This window comes from Melospiza georgiana, chromosome 8 (genome assembly GCF_028018845.1).
Source record: "Melospiza georgiana isolate bMelGeo1 chromosome 8, bMelGeo1.pri, whole genome shotgun sequence".
Lineage (NCBI taxonomy): Eukaryota > Metazoa > Chordata > Aves > Passeriformes > Passerellidae > Melospiza > Melospiza georgiana.
In genome coordinates, this window is record NC_080437.1 from 15,152,477 (window position 1) to 15,174,706 (window position 22,230).

At 40.0% G+C, this 22,230-nt stretch overlaps 1 protein-coding gene across 1 annotated transcript in view; it reads right to left on the reverse strand.

Annotated features, from left to right (window-relative positions):
- Window positions 1–730: 730 nt before the first annotated feature.
- Window positions 731–22,230, reverse strand: part of LRMDA (leucine rich melanocyte differentiation associated) — a 601,978-nt gene continuing 580,478 nt past the window's right edge. Inside the window, exon 7 of the mRNA XM_058029718.1 lies at window positions 731–1,997. Within this exon, the coding sequence (XP_057885701.1) occupies window positions 1,918–1,997 (80 nt within the window). The 3' untranslated portion in view covers window positions 731–1,917. The remainder of the gene's footprint in view (window positions 1,998–22,230) is intronic.

A 22,230-nucleotide genomic window follows, 5' to 3' on the forward strand; every position in this document is an offset into this window, starting at 1 on the left:
TCAAAACAGACATCATGATAGGAACAAACTAAGATTGCTGTTATTTTGGTGACCAAAACAGATGACAAGTGCCCTAAATATTTCTATTATTATTTTTGATTAAAGAAAAAGGCATGTAGTTTTCATTTATCTGGTATCTCCTCGGACTTGCCATTTGAATTGGCCTTTCATTTGTGGTCATGTATGACATTAGAAGAGGCATGACCAGTGGCTAGAACGTGCTTTCCAGACACCATTCAAACATCTCAGAGCTCCATTTGAGCTACAAGTGGTGTGAACTGGATCGTTCTGTGTTCATCAGCGGTTTTAAGTATCTGTTTAAGATTTATTATATACTTGCAGAGTGAGCAAAGGCTTCCGTTTACTGAGTGAGGCCTAAAATGCCGAGCAGCAGCAAGCTTTCCTCTGGCACCCAGCCAGTGCCTCACTATTTCACCAGTCACATCTGCTTTCACCACTGCCTTCCATGTTCAGGTCACTTCCACCTGTAATGCCAGCTGATAAAAGCCCCCAAGGTAGACAGTTTCTAAAGACTAGTATGTTGGTTTTTTAAACAGGAAAGTGAATAAAGACCACCAAGTAATTTCAAACAAACCAAGAACAGCTAGGCATTGATAGCTCTCAGCTGGGATCAGTTATGAATGGGTTTGGAACAGCCAAGAGGTCAGAATTTTTGCATATTCCTTGGCCAATCCCATCGTATCAAGTAGAATTTAACACAACATATGCATGAAGTATGAGACTTTATTTTTTTCCAAAGTAACAAGTTAATGATTCTAAATATGTCCAATCTCTTTATCAGAAAAGCAGAAAATTCACCATGCCTTTTTATTTTCTTGACTGAAAATTTGATAATAGCCTTTCTTACATAGATATCAAAAGGTAGATATCGTCTCTCTAATATATTAGTAAAGCTGCTAATTATGCTAATTCCACCAGTTACCTTTGTTGACCTTTCTCCCCTCTGAATAATCACACCCATCTGGTGGCAGATTTATATCACTCCTTTTAAGCACTTTTTTTCCCCAAATTTAAGCATTTAATTATAAACATAATCCCTAAAAGTTAGAAATAGCTTGTGCAATAAACCAGGAATAATACACACTATCAATATCACTAACAAGGACTTCCAAGTGTAAACAGTTAAGCAATGACAATTATTTTAGAACATAAAGAAATGTTCACTTTTCTGAAGGTAAGAGCTAGTAAACATCAAGATGTGATTCAAGAATTAGAAAAATTTGTCTGGGAAATTATAAAATCCTTTTCCTTTGCATATAAACATCCATACAAATTGACAGTGCTTTGCATGGCCAAAATGATGTCAGGATATATATTTTTCCTTGCTGAAAGAAAAAATAATCCATCTAGGCTCATTTTGGGGGGTGGGTGGGTGTGCTACCAAACTGTGAAAGGATTTGTGTAAGCATGTACGAGACGATAGAAACACAAGCACTTAATTCACAGGGAAAAAGAGAAGAACAGATAAGGGCTGTTTCATCTGAAATTACAGCCCCTCTCCTTTATAAACACTCGGGTATCAGCGGCACTTTGGCAGAGCAGGCCAGGCAGAGATAAGGGCGTGCTTTGGGAGGCGCCGCGGATGCAGCGGGCTCGGCCCAGCCCCAGGTGTGACCCTGCTCTCTGCAGCACTCGGGCCAGGCCATCCATCACCGTGCTCCCCTGCCAGCCCCCTGCTCGGCTGCAGCTGTCTGTCACGCTGGTGGATGGGACCTGCTTAAAGGCAATCATGTCAATCTCGATGTGACTACTCAGACTAAGATAGAAGGATGATCTTGACAGGCTTGGCAAAGTCAGCAGAAGGCACTAGAGGACTTTAGTTACATGCTTAAAATGTAAATGTGATTTGTGCTTCTCATGTGGAGGGATTGAAGAGGCACCAAACAGCACTGTGTTTTATAGCTGGTCATCTCGGATGAATCTGTTGCCCTCGGAATGTTTTCCATAGTAAATGTAGCGACATTTCCCCAAAATGCCTACAATAAAAAGGAAATGAATTACAGTTAGGATGGAAGTAGAATAACATGCAATAAAGCACATAACTTGGGAAATTTGAAAGAAGGAAAGGAGCATTTTCTCTTGTCCTGCAAAAGAAAGAAAGTTTGTGCATTTCAAATATTCAGTATTGCCATTTCAATCAGCAGCATTGAATACATTTGAAAAATGTGTTTAAATACCTACATGAGTTATCCTGTTAAACATACATCCATGAGTATCTTCAAAACTAGAACTAAATAACACTGAAACATTATACAGTGTGTTTTAAACCAGAGTACTTCTCTCCTGCTTCTAAAAAACCACAAAGTCTGGGTTGAATTTATATTTTGTGCTTTCTGCTGTCTCCCTGCTATGTGCTTAAAAAATTTTCCTGATGAATGAAACCAAAAAGAAAAAAAACCCCAAAACAAACAAAACAATACCCCCAAAACCTCAACAGCAAATAATGCCAGTTTAATGTGGATCCTGGAAAAACCTGTCAAACTTTTCCAAAGTCATACTGCAAGCACCTAAATCATCTTTGTTTTCAGTGACAGAGAGCTGAAGGGAGTGGCTGAAATCTATATGGGAAGCCATCGACAGACATGGGCCAGAACAGTTGGCCTCCCCAGACTCCAGCATTTTTATACATACAAATAAATATTCAATAAAAACATTTCCAAAGTATCTCTCCAAACAACACTGCAACATCCCATGAGCAAGATACAATTTAATTACGCTAAATATTGGCACATGTGGGATGCTTTCAATAATTAGCCATAATACTGGTTTTGGGAGGCAAGGCACATTATTCACAGTGAGTACATGCAGAAAGATGCCTGAGGAAGGCTTAACTGCTGTGGGTGAGACACACATACCTGCAAATCTCACTACCTTATTCAAAAGCATCCCCTCTGGTGGTACTAAGTGGTATGTGAAAGCGTAAGTTCACAGTTACATCCCACCTGTGAACATGCTCAAAGATGCTAAATTTTACTAGCAGCGTTGCTCTTTGAGCCCTCAGACATGTATACTCAAATTAAAGTCATCTCCCATGAGCAGAAAGAAGGTGGAAGGGTCTCCTCTGCCTTGGGAGTGTCTTACCAGAGCAGTCACTGCAGTATCCAGCTCACCTCCATAAGGGCAAACATAACCTAGCCCAAAGGAGACAAGCACTGCCTTGCATAAAGGGTAAAGAAGGGGGAGGAGCAGATCTTCAATTCTTTCTTGCTTTAGATTTCCAGAACTCACACAGCTGTTACTGTTCCCACTTGCAGTATGAATTAACTATGCAAGCTTTTATATTCTGTGCCATTGTTTTCCAGTATAGTGTCTGGATATAGTTAAGATACATAAGATAAGATACTAAAGCTTTGGAAGGCATGGGTCATGAAAGATTAATCTAAATCCATGCTCTTCTTCCTCTCTAAGACATCATGATGGTAACACGCTCCTATGAGGGTTATGGGGGGGAAATAGATCAGCCTGTCATTTGTTGTGAAAAACACTCCTCTTCAGGATAATGCAAATGCAGTGGGAGCTATACAGTGCAGTGCCTGATCATTTTCCCCTCCTGCACAGAGCTTTCTTCAATAATTTCAATTTCAATAATTTCACTAGTCAAGCAGTTTCCACATGCAAAGGATGATAACAGTATTCCTAAACAAGAGTCTAATGACAACCAAGTTATTCTTTCCCTAAACAGATGTCCCAAGTAGGTAACAAGGACATTCAGAGCTCAAAATGCAAAGGATACGAGCAGTTTATTAACGACATTCTTTGGAATCCTTTTTCACTGGCATCGATAAAAGTCTTGTTTGAGGTCTGCTGCATTTCTTAAGGACTGGAAGCAAGACTGTTTATAGAGATGCTGGTGAGAGAGTGCTGTTTGATGAATGCTGGAGACTATAGCTAGGTGTCAGTGCTTAGAAAATGAGGCAAGGACATGAGGTATTAATATTGTCAATGATCTCCTGACAGGAAAACAGATACTGTATTCACCGTCAGATTTAAATAGACATCAAGTGCATTAATGACAAAAGGGCAGACTTCAAACAAAGGGGGCTGTATGGTGCTGTGCTGAGCCAGTCTCCAAGTTGGCAATAACCTGATCTGAAAAGACACTGTCAGGGCTACAGACAGGCCTGGGATTGTGTGCGGTGACAGAAAACAGAGATGCTGACAGAGATACCGGTGCCATATTATGCCAAGTATATTCTAACACTGTCTCCAGTCCTAACTAAATCTGACATCATTTCCTATCGCTTATAGTATCCTCCACTGCTCTGGCAGAATATTTCTCCCCAGACATCATTACAAACTCCACTGTAGTTTTAAAGTTACTGGCAGGCCTGTGCTGTCGTGGAGGCTGGGTCTAGAGGCCTAAGGATAACCTCAGTCAATCTAAATTTGGAGTTTGCTGGAGAAGTGCTCTCATTTTCACTGATATCTCAGCTACTTGAGGTGATCTGAACGCTAAAGTGTGAGGAGCTGTCACCTTGAATAAAATCCTTAAAGTAAAGACGCTCTGTTCCCGGGATGTTCAGCAAAGATGTCGGACAGTCTGGCAGCAGGAAATGAAATCCAGCTGCTGCTGCTCGCCTGGGGATAAAGGTGCTTGGGCTAGTGACAGTTAAAGTCAGCTGAAATTTTTGAAATCCTGCAGCCTACAATTGTTTAAATTAAGGAAGTGTTGTCTCCGCAGAGATTCCCTACCCAGGCGCACAGCTGTGATTCGATTGCCAGGCATATTACACATGCTGCTCAGAGAGCCTTGATAAAAGCACAGTTGAAAATGTTGCCATGAGACCTTGTTTATCATGAAGGTTATTTGTAAAACAATAATCTTGCTCATAAATTAAATGCGGTGACTGGCATGGTTATTTGTTTTGCTTTGTTTTTCCTCTTTATGTCCCACCTCCCTTTGGCAAGTACAGAAAGCTCAGAGAGCTGCAAAATGTTTGTGTGCTGCAATGAGAATTTTGATGCTAAGATATGTCACATGTGAATTTAGGAAAGCTACTGCTTTTTTTCTGCCTATCTGCCATGGTATTCTTTCCTTGCAGGGCTGGGAGTACACTTGCTCTTTTGCACACAGACAAGGGAAAGAATGAGGGGAAAACAATACATCTGTGGCTGTTCTTGTGTTTTTAATTAAAATATCCAGCATTGGCCATAATAAGCTAAGTATACCCTCTATACATCAAAACAATACACAGCATCCAGAATGAGGTTTCTGCTCAAGGTTCTTAAGAAATGACAACACAAGGTCTCTTGAGGGATCATCTTCCCTGAATGAGGCTTCTAATTTTTCTTAAGTAGCTGATTCTACCATCACCACAAGCTGTTAGAACTATAATTATGAAAAAACTGCATTGGGAAGAATCATTTTTAAATTCACTCTTTATCTTTTAAATGTTTCCATCCCTCGGAATGGATGTTCTAATTATGCTGGGTAAGTAATGACCTTGCAGTTGCTTGCATGTGTTGTGGTATCAGTCTTTCTTCACAAACACATTGTAATGTCAGCAGCACCAGCCTTTCCTTAGCTGAGGGAAAACCCAATTATCCAAATAAATAAATACATACATGCATGCATACTAAAGCATGTGGAAAAGTTCAAGTCATGTTAGCTCCTTTTAAATTTGGCATGTTTTGCAGAGAGCTATGGTGCTTTTAGACCTCTATACACTTTGCTAGAGCAAAAAAAGGTTTGCAGATGTATTATATCACAAGCGGCAAAACCAAGTTGCAATGGGAAGTGTTAGACCTATACATCATACAGCCTTAGTTAGTTACAGGTCAAAATTCATCTCAAGCTGACAGTGATCTAAGGGAATTGTTGTCAGGTAGCATCTTGTTGCCTTTTTCCTACCACATTAATCCTCCACATTTAGAAAAACCCACCTCTCAGTCATCACAACTTGGGCAGCTTCCAGCAACACGGCTTCCTCCAGTAGCATTCAGTTTTCTTTTAAAAGTAATTATTATAGCTAAGTAGTCAAGCCAAAAAATTTTGCCACCCTCATCAAAACCTATTGCCACATCTGCCCAACATCCCCACCAGGCACCCATTTTAACATCAAATGTTTTTAATAAGCCCCTCTGCAAGTGAAAGCAGCAAAGTATTCACAATTAAATGTGTTTGTCAAATGCTGGTCTGCAGCATCCATCAGGGAGTGGATTTCAGCTAACAGCCTTCTGCCGGTCTCTCACATGGACTAACCACAGGGCCTGCCACCAGGAGCTGCGGGTAGACAGAGTGTGCCACTCCATACACAGACTCAATATTCTGCTGGAATTCCACTTCACCTAACTTTAATTAGAGCACAGTACCTAAATCCTCCACTGCCAATTTGTATTTGATCCATATTCATCTCTTTTCGCACAACCTGCTGTTGCATAGTTTTGCTATGGGCTATTAAACAGCTGCCATGTTCCACCAAGAAGCTGGGTGCATTTCAGTGTGGTTATACTACCAATCTGTAAATTGTTTTGAGACCCTTCAGGATGAAATATCAATGCCATTATAATTTTTTTCATAGGCACTTGGGCATATTCTACAATTAATGAACAGAAGCTGTGAAATTCCCTTAAATATTAATATAAACTTCCTATAAAGGAAAGTAATTCCCTACTGACAACATTTAGAGGAGAATAAATACCTATCTATGAACAATTTAAAGTCTATAATGCTACTGATTTAGGCAAAACACCTCCATGAGTCAAGTTAACCTAAAACTCTTAAAAATCTTTTTATCTAAGTGATATGTAAAGGTGGGGGGGGAAAAAAAAGAAAACAACAGCCCAAAAGCAAACCCTTTTGTACAGCAGTTTAGTAAGTTTTCAGTTTGTATTTATCTACCTGGAAACTCTAACAACTTTAACTAGCTGTCTAGTTGACAACTTAATTTCAGTTCCTTTTGGTGAAACAGAATACTTGTTTCTATGAAATACAATCCAGCCTATGAATTCTCTGACACAGGAATCTGAGAAGATCCCTTGGAAGACAAGAAAAGGTGCAAAGGGCCATCTGGGTCACCAAGCAGCCCCCAAAGCAGCCAAGTGTGTAACCCCGAGAGATGAGACTTGCGCTCTGCCCAGCAAACACAGCCCTGCCAGCGTGGGGAGGATGAGCTCACAAAGCGCAGCGTGACACAGGACAGCAACACAAGAGCTGCAGCTGTCCTTGCTCATGGGATGGCTCTCTGGCTGCTACCATTTCATCTGTTTGCTGCAACCACATTTCCAGATTGCTCCCAGCTGGAGTCAAGACACAGGAGCTCGACTCCTTAAACCAGAGAAGAAGTAGCAACAGAAAGAGGAGAATACAACAGATAAGAAAGCCTTTGGTTGTGCCACAGCTAAATACTGTGGAAAAGAATCTTAAAATTACCTGAAATATCACAGCAAGAAACAAAACCCAGATAAATTACCTAAAATATTATCATAACATACTCACAAGTGCTTGCATAAAAAATGCACAAATATTAACGTTCCTTCTATTATAAACTAGTTAATTTATTTTTAAGAGGATAGAAAGGGTAAATGTAAGCAAAAATGATGCATAAAGTAGCTATGTATAAAGGGGTGAGGTTGTGCTTGAGAAGGCTGGGGACAGAGCTGGCTGTGGCTAAGGCAAAATTCCTTCACCAGGGCCACAGTCCTCACGGAGTGGTCCCCAAATACTCCCAAAGAAGTGCCTGTGAATTAGGGATTGTGGTCCATTGCAGGTTTCCTGGAGAAAGGAGACATATCTTCAGTAGTAAACTGAAATAAACTGCTGATCCCGACTCCCCCCTCTCTCTGAGGGTAACAGCACTCAAGGAAGGTAACCTTCCCATTCAGAGGAGATGAATTACCCCTGCTCTGCTCCCTGCACAGGGATGCCGAAAAATGATAACATTTTCCTCTGGACACCCTACAGCACGGGGCACAAAATGGTCTTTCAGACTGAAAGAAATTACTGGAAGACACAAAATCAAATCTGTATCCAGTCTACAGCAATGGTGTTAGAATTACACACCTAAGCTAGAGCTGAGAGGAATCACAGAAGGCAAAGTAACACGCTGAATTATTGCAAGTATCCTGCACAGACAAGTGCTGTGACATGTCAAGTCTCACTGTCCTGTTTGTGGGAAGGGGGAAAAAGGGGGGAGTATGCAGGGAAGTGAGAGTAGGGGAGGGGGGAGCAAAGCAGTCAGCAGGGAGGGGATGTTGGAAAAATTTGCAATGAAGGTGATAGGAATACAAAGATGTGAAGTTTGCATCCTGGGCCAAGGAAGCTGCATAAATGTTCAGTGTAAACTAGCAGTCAAGCTGATGTGTGATAAAGTGCAGCCTGCTGTAAATACACTTCAGGGCTCCCAGTGCAACTAGGGAAGAAACTTTTAATTTGGAAGTGGTGGGAGAAAGAAAAAGTAAAAAAAAAAAAAAAAAAAAAAAAAATGCACTGCAAGCTTTTTCTCACATAATCTGTTACTGGAAAATTGAGAAGCTTGTCCAAGTCCGTGGGAATAAGCTGATGAGCTGATACTTAATAATAAACCATATTGTGTCATGGTGCGGAGTCATCTAGATCCATTCAGGCCACAAACTATATTACTTTATACAGCCCTGGCTGACATACATTTAAAGCCCTCTACACATTAAGGAGCCATTAGGCTGACAGATTAAAAGTTATCTTGGAGCTAATGTTTCCATTATGCGTATCCTGGCAGTGGAACAATCAACACACTGTTCCTCAGATGTCATACTTTGTTTAAAAAAAGGGTAGGGGGGAGAGCAGGGGGAAAGGAGGGTATCCTTCCCTCCTTGAATGACATTGACATGATCAGCTTTGATCTGGGCATGTGCTGTCTACAGATTCTTTACTGTTGGCTAAAATAGGAGCATTTAGGGCATAATACTTTAAATCATTAACCAGTTCCATACTCCTCTGAGTATCATTGTTACAATTTAAGGTTCTGCACTTGGGATTTCTTTGGAATCTTTCCATGCTCGTTGTAACTATCATCAGAGAAATATGTTGGGGGGTTGGAATGCCTCTTCCTAGTGAAAATGAAACAAAAAATACACAACCAAATAAACAGAAACTCCAAACCAAATGCTTTTGTCTCTTCAGCGTACCTTCACCTGTTTTGCGCCGTTACTGTCATGGAGAGAATTAATGCTGACTTTATAATTAAATACTTGCTGTGAAATATGTTGCAAAATTAGAGCAGACTTTTTTTTTTTTTCAATTACTCAGACTCATAATTTTTGTAGTTTGCTAGATACTGTAATCAAAGAAACCCAAGCGCACAGAAAGCATCAGCGCGCCAAATTTTAGGGGTGGACTGATGCTTACATTTGGATATACTGAACACTCTTGAAGGAGATGGAGGAGAGGAAGTTTGGGCTCGCAGCCCTCTGGGTCTCGGTGTATCTCATTCTCTCATCACTGGTGTGGATGAAAGCAGAAGAGTAAAGCCAGACAAGGGCGGTAAATGTTTTAATGGGTAAATGCTCTGCCCGCTCGGGCCCCAGCTGTGCGGGCGGGCCCCGGACACTAGAGGGCAGCAGCTCTTTGTGCCAGCCCCGCCGCGCCGAGCCGAGCCGCGCGGGCGGGCGGCGATCGCGGGCGGCAGCGCTGAGCGCGCCCCGCTGCCGCCGGCGGAGCCCTCAGTGCTCACACCGCTGCTTCCCAAAGAAGGCAGCCTCTCGCCCGGCAGCCCGCACTGTAACACTGCTGCTTCTCAAAGAAGGCAGCCTCTCGCCCGGCAGCCCGCACTGTAACACTGCTGCTTCTCAAAGAAGGCAGCCTCTCGCCCGGCAGCCCGCACTGTAACAGCGCTGCTCCCGAAGGAAGGCAGCCTCTCGCCCTGCAGTGGTACCAGCTCTGCTCGCAGCCTCTCGCCCGGCAGCCGGGCTGAGCTGGGGAGCCCCAGTTCGTGCGCTGGTGGCGGGGCAGCGCTCCGAACAAAAGGCTGGAAATGCTGTCGGGGGAGAGGCGGAGGCATTTGTTCCTCTCTCGTATTCACGGCGTAAATGCCAGGGTTGCTTTGAACCACCTTTCTCTTACTTTCGTTAATGCAACGGTGCGACCGCCGAAGTGATGTAAGAGGCGCTTTTTACACATTCAGAATGATGGAGGAAAAGGAGGTTCTAAAATCCCTTCCCGACCCTATACGAAAGTTCAGCTGTTCGGTGTACACTCACCATACAATTTAGGAGATTTTCAGTTAATTCGGCTAACATATGCAAAAATGGCCTTTCTGCTGGCTGCTCTATTCTTTGGGCTACATTCTAATAATAAAACTTACACTACTCAGCAATGTAACTAAACCGTAAAGAACGACAAGGTCATTAAGAAAACAAAAAGTGACTATAATTAAATCATACTTCACAAACCTTAACCATGCACAGATTGCATTAGCAGTAAAATGCGAGAGGAAAAAAGAGGGAAGTAAGTTCTTTTAGTAACAGTGATAGAATTAAACAAATGTACCATGATTTATGGGGCAGAAAGCAAACTTTGGAATAATTGTTCGGAAAGTCTGCAAGCATTCCAATAAAATTACAAATTCTTCTGTGAAAAAAATTTGAGCAGCAGGGCCCTTCTGGAGAGTTTAGACATAAATTTGGCTCATCTCATGAGTAAAACTTGCTTTTGGATCTCAAATGTGTTCCTGCTGCAGGAGTTCACATTAGGGGAAAAAAAAAAGCCATAGAAAATTCAGTCTGGCTCAACTGGTTTGAAATTTCTCAAGAGAGTCATCTGAAATAAAGACAAGTTGCTTTTTATTTTTAAAGCTGGGAAAGAAAGTCTCTCAAATAAAATTAAAGAGCATAATTAAATAGTGCTGCTGTCACATTATGATACAGTTAAGGGAACCATCTTCGTCTGCCATTACTTGCTCCTTTCCACAAGCCCTTCCTCAGAAACAACAACAAAAACTTAAGTAATTGCTAATGATAATATTAGTATGATTTTTCCTAATACAAAAATAGATGTTTTTTGAGAAGCAGGTACAATACATGGCCCTGGATTCTCTTGATTTCCAGCAGAACTTGAAGGCATCTGGCACTTTGTAAGACACATCCAGAGCCCACAACAGGTGAGCTCCTTTCTCTCTTCTGTCACTATTACTATTTAGCATCAAGTGTAATCAAAACTGCATCTGGATCCAAACACAAAGTATTCAGAAAATATGTAGTTCTCTGGACTAAGTCTGGGCTTGCCTCTTGGTAGAATTTTGTTCTCTTCTATATGACATATAGCACCATCTGCTATTGCTAAATAGTTACTGGCCATAGTCTAGTTCCCAACCTGCCTCCAGTACTGAAAGCCAAAATATTGTCATCGTTTTCTATCCTCAACTCTTTTCCCCTTTCCTCAGTCTCCTTATAAAGTATGCTAATGGGAGGGGGCTGAAGGTTGAATCACAGGGGCCAGTAGAACATCATTTACAGGTGCACTTTTATTCTCTATGGAAGCTTTTGCTAAAGATAAAAAATTGGGGACTAAGAAACAGCTCGAGAGGCACATTAAAACCCCTCCACTAGGGTCAGAGTCATTAAAGTTTAGTTAAAGCACTAAAGACTTTCTAACAAGTATTCTGCTTAGTAAACATTTTCCACCAGAGCGTGGCTATTGGTGAGAGCTTTTGGAGTGTGTCAGTTAATCAGTATTCACCCGTTTTGACAGCTTGAAATATTACTCACTTATTTGGCTGGTTCAAATTTGTCAGACTTGACTATGTCACAAGTTTACATGTCCCCATATGAAAAAGGAGCTCACTGGCAAAATGTTCATGATGGACTAATAAAACACATGTGGCTAGAAAATAATCAAGCAGCAGTGGTCAGTTATCACTCAGAAGGACAAGAAAGGAGTGAATGTCTTTGAGACTACCAAGCTAAACAGGAAGGAATAACCTGTTACTTTACCAAGTATCCTTTAAATGGTTAATGGAAGAGTAAAATCTCTACCACACTCAGAGATTTATTAAATTGCTTGGTTAAAGCTGCATATATATTTTGGATGTGTTGAGTCATTTGCTGGTACAAAGAAAAGAAAGGCTTAAGACAGAAGCTGTCCCTCAGTCCCGAGAATGTTCTGCAGCCAAGGAAGCCCCTTCTGCCACAGGAAGGCCATTTAGGCAATGCTCTTCACCTCTGCTCTCAGAGTGGGTGCTATTAAAACAGAAAGTCCTCTGAAGGTAGCAGGTAGTCTGGGATTAGACCATCATATGAATTCACAGCAGGAAAGCCAGTCACACACAGCCACTGTTTGGTTAAATGTATTCAACAACAGGGCACACGAGTGCTGCTGTTAAGCCTGGGGCACTGCTGAACAGCACAAACTGCCCTACAGAAGACCTCAAAGATCTCAGAAGTAATAACAAAAAATTATACAAGAAAGATCTTTTCAGGGATAAGGAAAGCTTAACCACTTACGTGTGTTCAGTGAACCCTGTGGTCCTTTCAGAGAGGCTCCTGGGAAGCAGCGATATGCTACTGAAGTATTTCAGTCTTTGGGCAAAACAAGCTTGACATCCCTGTTGGCATCTCTGCTGAGAACAGACACTGGCCTGACTCAGAAAACATCAAATGTGACTTTCTGCTAGCTGTGGCAAAGCTGAATACTGAAGGCAGGGAGGAGAGGTCACAGAGGAAGCAGTAGTTAACGGGGTAAAGTGAGTGTTATAATCCCCAAATTGCAGTAGGACTGAATGTTTGCAGACAATCTGCCTGTCTGTACCAAGACAGCCTCATTTTTCTTTCTTCTAGGAGAGGGTTAAGTATAATCTGAAGCCTGGAAAATGGCTGCTGTTGATACTAGTGAGGCCTTCTCTTTAACTAGATCCTTCAGGAAAAAACAAATTAATCAACAGCCAGCTGAAGTGGGTTTAATGATTGCATTCTGCATACAATCAGCTTTTCCCTTTTCAAGGGCCATCAATATGTCAAGGGAAGACATATCTGAAGGATATAGCTCTTAACATCAAGGTTATCTATTCTCCACAAGGCTCCCACTCCTTACTGGGCTGATACTTTACACTGCCTGTGTCTAACATTTTCATCAACTCTGCAATCAATCAAGGTAATAATGTTGTGCAAAAAATCAATTAACAACGCAATTAAACTTTCCTTATTATCTCAAAGGGCTGAAATAATACCTAAAGGGAAGATAGACTCACTGAATGCAGACATCCATAACCCAATGTGAAAGTGAATTATGAGGTTAGACAGATGCAGGCATGTACTGGCGCTGTTATTTTCAAAGGGATATATCTCATCCAGGCAGTGTATCAGTCACCACCAATCCCATACCCTAAAATTCCAAATTACTTTTAAGAAATATACGATGTGCAATATCCATTTCATATTCTCTTTTAGAGATAAACCCCCCAAAATCTGAACAGGAGTATTATTCAAAGACAAAATGATCTTTCAGAAAGAACATAAAATATAAAAGCTATAATAACATTTACATCTGTATACCACCCATGTCTGTAAATGCAGGTCATCAATTATACCTAATCTGTAGTGAATAAGGAACAGAAGAAGCAGCACAACATTTAAAACCCAAAGGCTCAAATTTGCAAATACCTTGCATCAAGTACACTGAAAGAAGAGCCCCAATATAAACACATGCAGCAAAACCAGCAAGGACTTAACTATCATTCCCTGAAAATAAGACAGAGTGCCTATATTATTTTGTAATTACATTCAATCCTCATGGAAACAACATTCCCAAGAGCTAAGAGTTTTAAAATACATTGAAAACAGACAATTAACCCCTTGCTGTTGGGAGGATTTGGGTTTTAGCATAAAGATGTTAAGGAGAGAGGTGCTCAGCACACCAGCACAACGGAGTTAATGTAGTTGGGAAGCCAGGTGCAATAGCTTTGTTTTGAAGATGACTGGATAAGGATTTGAGGGAGGGTGGGGAAAAGAGGAGAGAAAGAATACATCTAAAATTAACTATGAAATGAGTGATCTTACTGCTCCCCAGTGACAACCAAAAAATATTATACAAATAAAACGACCGTGACCAAGCTAGGTATTTTGTGGGGTTTTTTGACTCCTATAATTTTATATTTCACAACCTGAGTGTTTCCCCTCAGCCCCCCCTTACTCATTTCCCAACATACCCACACACAGTCTTCACCCTAGGTTATTGTGATTTAACATTGGCAAAAAGATAATGAAAATAGAAAACACTTAAGGGAAGCCTATGTCAGAGTGACGAGCTAGGCTTACATCCTGTAATAAGCTCAGGAAAATTTGGAAGCAGAAAAGATTTCCCTTACACACTGCACTTTGAATTCCTCTGTTAAAGGACGCTCCATGTGTCTGTGTAAGGAGAGGTGTTCTACAAAGCTGTTCTCCCAGCAGGGTTTGCTTAAGCACATAACAGCTGCAGTTTAGAAATGGCCTATTCTTACAATTAGCTCATGTAGTGCAAGTGGCTTGTTTGGACCAAGAACATCTTTTTTTTTTTTTGTTGATAATTCTCCCTGTTTTTGTCTTTGTCTTGTACTTCCTGCTCTTCCCCCTGTTACCCCTATCCTGTAGAGTCAATCATGTGTGAGATACAAATAAATGTGACTAAAATTTTCCACAATTTTTGAAACATTACAACTTTCCTGCATGGATTTGGGGCACTAATATTAGCCCAGGATTAGAGAATTCAGCCACTCCTCTCTTAACCTTTAGGAACATAATTAATATGTTTTCATTTTCAATGACTTCATTGTGTGTCTATCAACTGGAACCATTCCTGCTGTGTATTTGATTCCACTGACGATGGGGTGTGTTGGATTTTAAATGATGTGCTAGCACTTCTGTTCCCTATATACTCTAGTTTATGTGTTATTCATGACTTGCATTTGGAGACATGGATGATACACAGATGTAAATGTTATTAAAGCTTTTGTGTTTAGATTCATTGTGAAAGACTTCTTTGTTTTCAGATAATTCTTTTAACCATCACAAATAACCACCAATACATGAAATTGTCTTGAGACATTTTTCTTTCCTGTTAAGGTTTTTGATGAAGAGAATTTTTTATTCTCCCTAGTGTTCTCTCATCATCAAAATAAAATACAGGATAAATTGACAGACAGCAGTTACACCTGCAGGATAACGTAGAAGTAAACCTTTTTGTCATGTGCTCATTATACAAAATCAAACCCAAAAGTTACTTTATTTTTTTAATAGCTGTCAGGACTGTGGCTCCCAGTTTAAGAAGGCTGCGACTGGCATTATTCTCAAACTGCTTTCACCCTTTAACATCACATTTTTATTCCTGAGGAATTTAAAAGGAACATGGTAAACAAAAAGGTATTTCACCAAATCATGGTTTCCTATCTCCTTTTTCACTTAAACTAATTTTAGATGATTAGTTTTATAACACTATTTAAACATTTTGAATATATGACAGGCATACTGTGCATCTTTGTTGCACTGGTACTATATAGGAAAAAGCTCAAACACAATATGTACTTAAAGGCTTGGTAAACATCAGCCTTGGAAAACATCACCCAGACAGCAGTCAGAAGTAATTTTTTGTGATGGACAGATAAAACAGCATTAAATTTTTTCATTGTTACTTATTAAGGCAAGGGGTGAGCAGGTAAATTTGTGTGTCTGGACTGGTAAATCTTCAAGACAGTTGTGTGAGGTTGCTATATGTAACTACATATATGGCTTTGAACTGAAACAAAAGAGCTCTCAAAAAGCCACATTTAATCACTAATAATCCTGTCAATTGATAAATCCTTCGATATTTTCTCTCAATGAAATTGAAGCTCACTTAAAACATGAAGTATTGCAGTTGTCACATTTTTTGCTTTAAAAGAAATATTTTATAGCATATATTTTTACTTTTTATGTCTATTTTATCCATTAAGCCTATAATAGTAGCAGCCTCTCTACAGAACTCCAATATTCAGAAACCCCAGCAAAAGGAATTTCTTTGTCTGAAGTTGAAGCTTCTTGTAAAAATCTGACTCAGACTAATTTAGTCAAAGTATAATAGTCTGATCAAGAAAATAACTTGATAAATTTTCTTTTGCTGGAGTAATGTGTTGGATAGTGGTGGCTTGCACTCCCCAATGTACCATTTTACAGAGAACTTCATATTTTGTTGTGAATAGTTATTGAAAAGAGATTTTTCCATCTGACAGAGAGAATCAATCTAATGTCACCCACTCTTTACCTCCAATTTTCTACTAGCACCACCTCTGTCTGGTGCAATCTTGTAAATGTTTTGCTGGAGATACCTGCTGTTTTACTTCACCTGCCACTAAAGCTTACTGCTCTTGAGCAGTTTTGGAAAGCTGCCTTTGAGCTTTATGAAACAAAATACAATTTTTTAAGCTGAACCAAACTGTAACTTAATTCAGCAGGACACTGCAATGCTGCTTCTAAGTCTTTGATGCTTTATTGAGGCAACAAGGTTCCAACCTTTCTGTCCCCCAGTGAAGAGAGCTCAGGACTACTCAGCAGAGCATTTCTAATGGCCCAAACCCAGGAAGTCGTGGCTCAGCTGCCTTGCACTGCATTCCAGGCAAATTCTAGCCATAGTGGGCAGTGGCCACGCCATGGAAAGAGTAACCCCCTCCCTAGTGCAGCACATAGGGTCAGCACAAAGCAGAGTGTCTGGAGCATCATGACTAGGCCATACTATGAGATTAAGAAGCTGCAGTATTTGGGACAGGGTAGCAGAAGAGGGGAATTAAAAGAGGCCATTTTTGTGTGGCTTTTGTCTTGCGCCACACAGTTCTTCAGCCTTCACAGACTGTCTGGCCAATGTGCACATTTCAGTCTTTTACTTTTCATGGTGTAAACATCTACTTATTTTTGGGCTTGCTCAAAAATGGAAATAGCTTGTCATCCAGGGAATAGATGAGCAACACTTTCATATGCTCTTCAACAATTATTTTGTCATCAGGAAGCAGTGTATGATAAACATGACACCATAAATCTACAACATTATTGAGGCAGATACAGATTAATTCAAAATTCAAAATTAGTAGCCACCTTAACTGAGTAGAACCTGATGCAACATAAAAACATGTTGAGATGAATTTGTTAAAATAACAATTTTAAAAGGTCTGTCTACCATTTCTATCTAACCAGAAGCATGTTCACTGCCTGTGAAATAATATAAGATTTCTGCTCTCCTCCAACGCACTTTTCTATGGTTGCACTTGTCTTAAATAGCCTTTGGTAAAGGCTTGGAGGTCTTAAAATAGGAGGGCACTCATCAAACTTTCACCAGATGACTCACTGCACTGTTAAGAGCAGTTATTTAAATGTTTGAAATATTTTAGACAGTTGATGAAGTCAAGAGAACCAGTTCAGCCAATCACCAAGAAAGCAAACAGTGACCCACAGGATTTCAACCATCCTCCTTTTCTGATGTGTTTTCACCCTACACATTATCAGAAGCTTTATGAGACCACTTTAAACCATCAAGGGTCCATCCAGGTAAGATCAGCCAAAAAATGGGGCACTAAATGATATTACAGAAAGCAGGTACAAGATGTCCTTCTTTTTTCTCATGTATTTGAATTTTTTGTTTAACAGGGAAGAAGTTCTGTCTTCCTACATAAAACCAAATGATATGACAACGTTTTTCTTGACATAAAGAAAATAACTTCATGTGGTCTTTCCCATAGCCATGCAACTGTGCAGGCCTGGTGAGTGTGGCAGTCTTGCACAGCCTCCTTCTCCATTTATAGCAAGGATGGTTAAGTTCTGGACACACATGGCTCTAAAATTTATTGATTTCATGTGCAATTAATATCCAAGTCTCTGGGAAGCTTATATAAAGCTATTACTCTGTTCAAAAGGGGAAAAAAAAGACCATCAAATGGTTATACTGAAAGTTATTTTTCTGTTTTTCTTTGTCTCAAAAAAGAAAGGGGGAGATGACTGTTCCATAATTATAAATCTTCTGAAACTGTAACTCAGGAAAAGACTTTTCAAATAAAATGTTTCCCAGAAAAGAATATTTGGCAGCGGTTGACTCTTGTTTTCCCTAATAACCATTAAAAGTCTGCCCCAGTAAAGCATTTTACTGCAACGTTTGAAATGGTAGAGTTTACATTTTATTTAATGAATAGTTGCAGAGCATTAAAGCAACATCTCGTCGGCAAAACAGCTCCTTATCCTCGCTTTGTCTCAATTGGTTTTTTTACATTTCATTTTCAATGACATGTCAGCCGTCTCTCACCAACCTCAAAGGAAAGTTGAATGCGGGGCTTACAAAGTTAAGCTGACATTTGCTCTCTTCCAATAAAAAATATTTAGTCCATTAAACATAAATACCTGTCATTATGATACATGGACTGGGTACAAGCCTCCCGTTTCCCTCTGATGTTTATTACATCCAAACAACTGCAGTGCCTGCATGTTTTCAACTTTAGTGTATTGATTAAACTTTTAAATGGCTGCCATATAACCCAGGGACATCAGGAAGATTAATTTGCGTCAATGTTCATCTGTAATTCATTAGCCATTTATTCTTTACAACCACATGGGCTATCAAGAAAATGCAGGCCATTTTTCACTCTGCACAGGCTTGGGAACAGATCCTGAAATTTGTGCTGCATACAAATAAGCTCCCCAGGCCCGGCCACTTAAACTGCTTGGCTTTTCAAAAGTTAAAGTTGGGAATAACAGCAGAAAAAAGGGAACATAAAAAACCAGAAATGGACAAAATATACGTCCTCAGGGTACTAGGGATTTAACTGAGTTTGTCCACTGTCTTTTCATCCATGGATTATGGTTTCTTATTTCAGTCAGATTATAATAACTGAAACTTGTTACTGTGCAAAGGCCATAAATAAAATGAGCTGTACCCCCCTCTAATATCTTCTAAGATGCAGTTTCTTGGAGAAAGCTAGAAAGCGGCAGTGAAGTATAAAAAGCTCATGCCTCAAGGAGGTTGTAGCCGTGAATCTAAGAAAAGGATGCAGCTTTAACCAACTCTCCCATTTATTGTGGATTCCAGTCTTGCCTTTATTTGGGAAAATGGCCAGCTAAATATTGGTATGTTTCCTTAGGGTAGAGGGAAGCCATCTGGCTCCTTGATTTGCCCTACTGACCCCCTTGGCACAGTATGAAGTGCATATTAAATAAGGAAAAGGAAAGAGAACAGCCATAAAGCAAACAAAAATGCACATGAATTTTACATTTACAACATGGAAAGATCAATGAAATGCATCCTGGTTCCTTTCCTCTCTCTACCTATAAATTACAAAGCAGTGTCACTCTGCTAGGTAAAGGCATAGTGGTACAGCAATAGAGTCATTGAGCCTAATGGTACCAATCGAGATTCCAAAAATTAAGATCTCATAACACAAATCCAACAGGTTTCCCTGTTGCAAACAAGAATATAAACACAGCACCCTGTAAGAAACACAGAAATCTTCACATAGGTCTAATACATCAGTTAGGACGTAATCATCTGTACTTAACAGCCACGGTCACTATGCTGCCATTTTAAAATGTGGATTATACATAAAAGAAATGAGATAATTTGCTTCTAAAATCAGTTATCAGCTTACTGTTAAATATCAGCCTGGGTGAAAAGAACACTGGAATGAGCATCCTGCTTAGTGTAACCCTCCCCATGTAAGGCTGATGCCATGCTCAGCCTATTCACAGCCTCAGCAGCCTGGATCTCACCACAGGCAGGACACTGCTGGGGGAAGCAGGAGCCTCTCATCACATCCAAGGAACACACAGGAGGCAACAATGCATTGGACAGACCTGAGCTGTGGAGCAGTGATAGATTTTGGCCTACGCCCTCCAGCAGCTCCAAAGAATTAAATGCTGCCCTGCCATTACCTTATCACCAAAAATTGACCATTTGGGGCTTGTCTCTGCAAGTTGTATAGCAGTGCTTTTATAGACAATCTGCAGGTGGGATTGCTAAGCAGCACTTCTGTCAGTTGGCTGGCTTGTAAGTGCCCCAAAATAAGTGACCCAAAAAAAAAAAAAGAAGAAAGAAGAAAATTACGAGATACACAGGGATATACTCAAAGCGACTTTTGGATATGATTTTGTATTTTATTACATGCTTGAAATTTAGGCTGAGTTCATCGAAAGATTCATTACGGTTCATCAATCTCACAAGCAAACCTGAGCTGATTTGTGGTTTCATTTTGCACAAATACTTACTTTTAATAGGCAGGAGAAAATTAAATGAGTTTTGGTCAGATATCTGGATTCCTTTGAATCTGAAAGTTGAGTCAAAAAGAATGTTGGGAAATAAGCCAGTTTCAAAGCCATATGTACAAGGAAAGAAGCCCATTTATCCAAATCTGGATAGCTTTATGCTGTACACATAACCTGAGTCGCTCTGTTCTGCATCTGCCCCACAGCACAAGATGAAATCTCAGCTTCAACTTTTTATTTTGGTTTTCTCGGCTTTAGTCATCCCTTCAAAATAATTTAAATATAATTTGTTTGGAGTAAATTATTTTTCTATTATGACAGGAGACATACTGGGAACTTCACCAATGACAATATGTGGATAACTAGTGAGTTGAAAATACTGCAATATTTACCTAGTCTAAGTAGAAAAAAGATGCAGTGCTAAAACTGTAACTTAAACTAAGAAAAGAAAACCAAATCACAGCACAACTGTGGAGTTTCTATCACATCAGAAAAAAAGAGTTAGTATGCAAAAAAATCGCAGGTGTTTTAGAACAGAGCCATTATAAATTCAGCAGAAAATTTTTCAACCTTACTTCTGCAGATGCTGAAAGCTACCTCATGGTGCTCACTAAACAAAGTATTTCCTTAGAAACTTTATTCTTTGGTATAAGCATTAACTTATGGTAGAACACAGTTAAGATGCAGCCAGTTGGGGTTCAGTCCTTTAAAGTTCCCAGTATAACACATCTGAAACACCAATGACACAGTAAAGGAGTCGAAATCCCAAAAGGAGGCTCACCAATCCCAGACTCTAATTAAATCTTGACAAATTAGGTACAGCAGCCCAGGGGATCACAGCCATTGTGCTCACGCCGTAAAGCCTGTGTCCTGGGAATGTCCCTGGCAGGCTGCGTGCCACGGCCCTGTGGCACAGGAGCAGGTTATCCTGGCTCACCATCACACCCGGGCTCTCTCAGGCTGCAGCAATCTCCAAATGGGAAGACTAGGTGGCTTTGAACTCGTGCTTACTCCGGGGGGGCCTAAAGCAGCTCGCTCAGGACTCAGCCATTTGTTTTCATTTTCATATAATGATGTGTCTAGCTCTCATGGTTGCACAGAAAACTGTATCAACTCGAACCATATGTTAACTGAGGCAGCAATATGTTCTTAAATTGGCAGACAGCTCAAAATGACAGTTCAGCAAGATGTGAACTATTTTCAATCATCTCAATAGGGTGTTAACTCTAAACCCTAAACATTGCCTGTATATATATTTTGTTAACCATTTCACTACTAAATACCTTAAGCAAGCTAGCTAAACAGTTCCTCCACACTTCTCCAAGGCAGAATATCCCAACTCCTAATTTGAAAGAATGTATACATATAAATTGGCCTGGTTATATACTTGGCTCCATCATTTTTAATGTCTCACAATCAATGTATTTATCCTTCCACAATCACGAGGCAGTGAAGTACTGTCATCTCCTTTCTAGAGATGGAGGAAAAAATGCGAGAACATGATAAAAAGGAAACAGAACAGAGATCATCTGAGCTTAAGCCTTTTGTCTGAACTAGTAGATTAGCCTTTCCTTTTACACGGAAATTATGTGGAGACAGCGAAAAATCCGCTGCATTAAAGTAAGTAAAAGAGACTGAATATTTAAGAGCAGTATGAGCCATATATGTACCCGATTTAGTTTTTAAAAGGTTGTGTGCAGTTCACTTTAAATTAATTCAGTTCTTTCACCGAATGCCACAGAATTTTCAAGGATTTGCTCAAGTTTAAGGCCAGCTTACCCCAGAGCACAGAATCTGTTGCCCTTACCTCTAGCTGGTCAGTTTTATTAATACAGTGTCTTAGCTTTAGGCCATAGTACACAATAAAATAAAAAAGACTAATGCAAATTTTAAATCTTGCAGCAGTTTGCCAAATAAACACAGAATCTGGATTAGTAACACTTTTTAAGCTCAAACATGCCTAAAAAATGTACAAAAAGAAAATAAGAGTTAAATATATATTATTTTTTAAGTCTCAATACCTTTCTAGCTTTTTATTTTTATTTTTTTTTT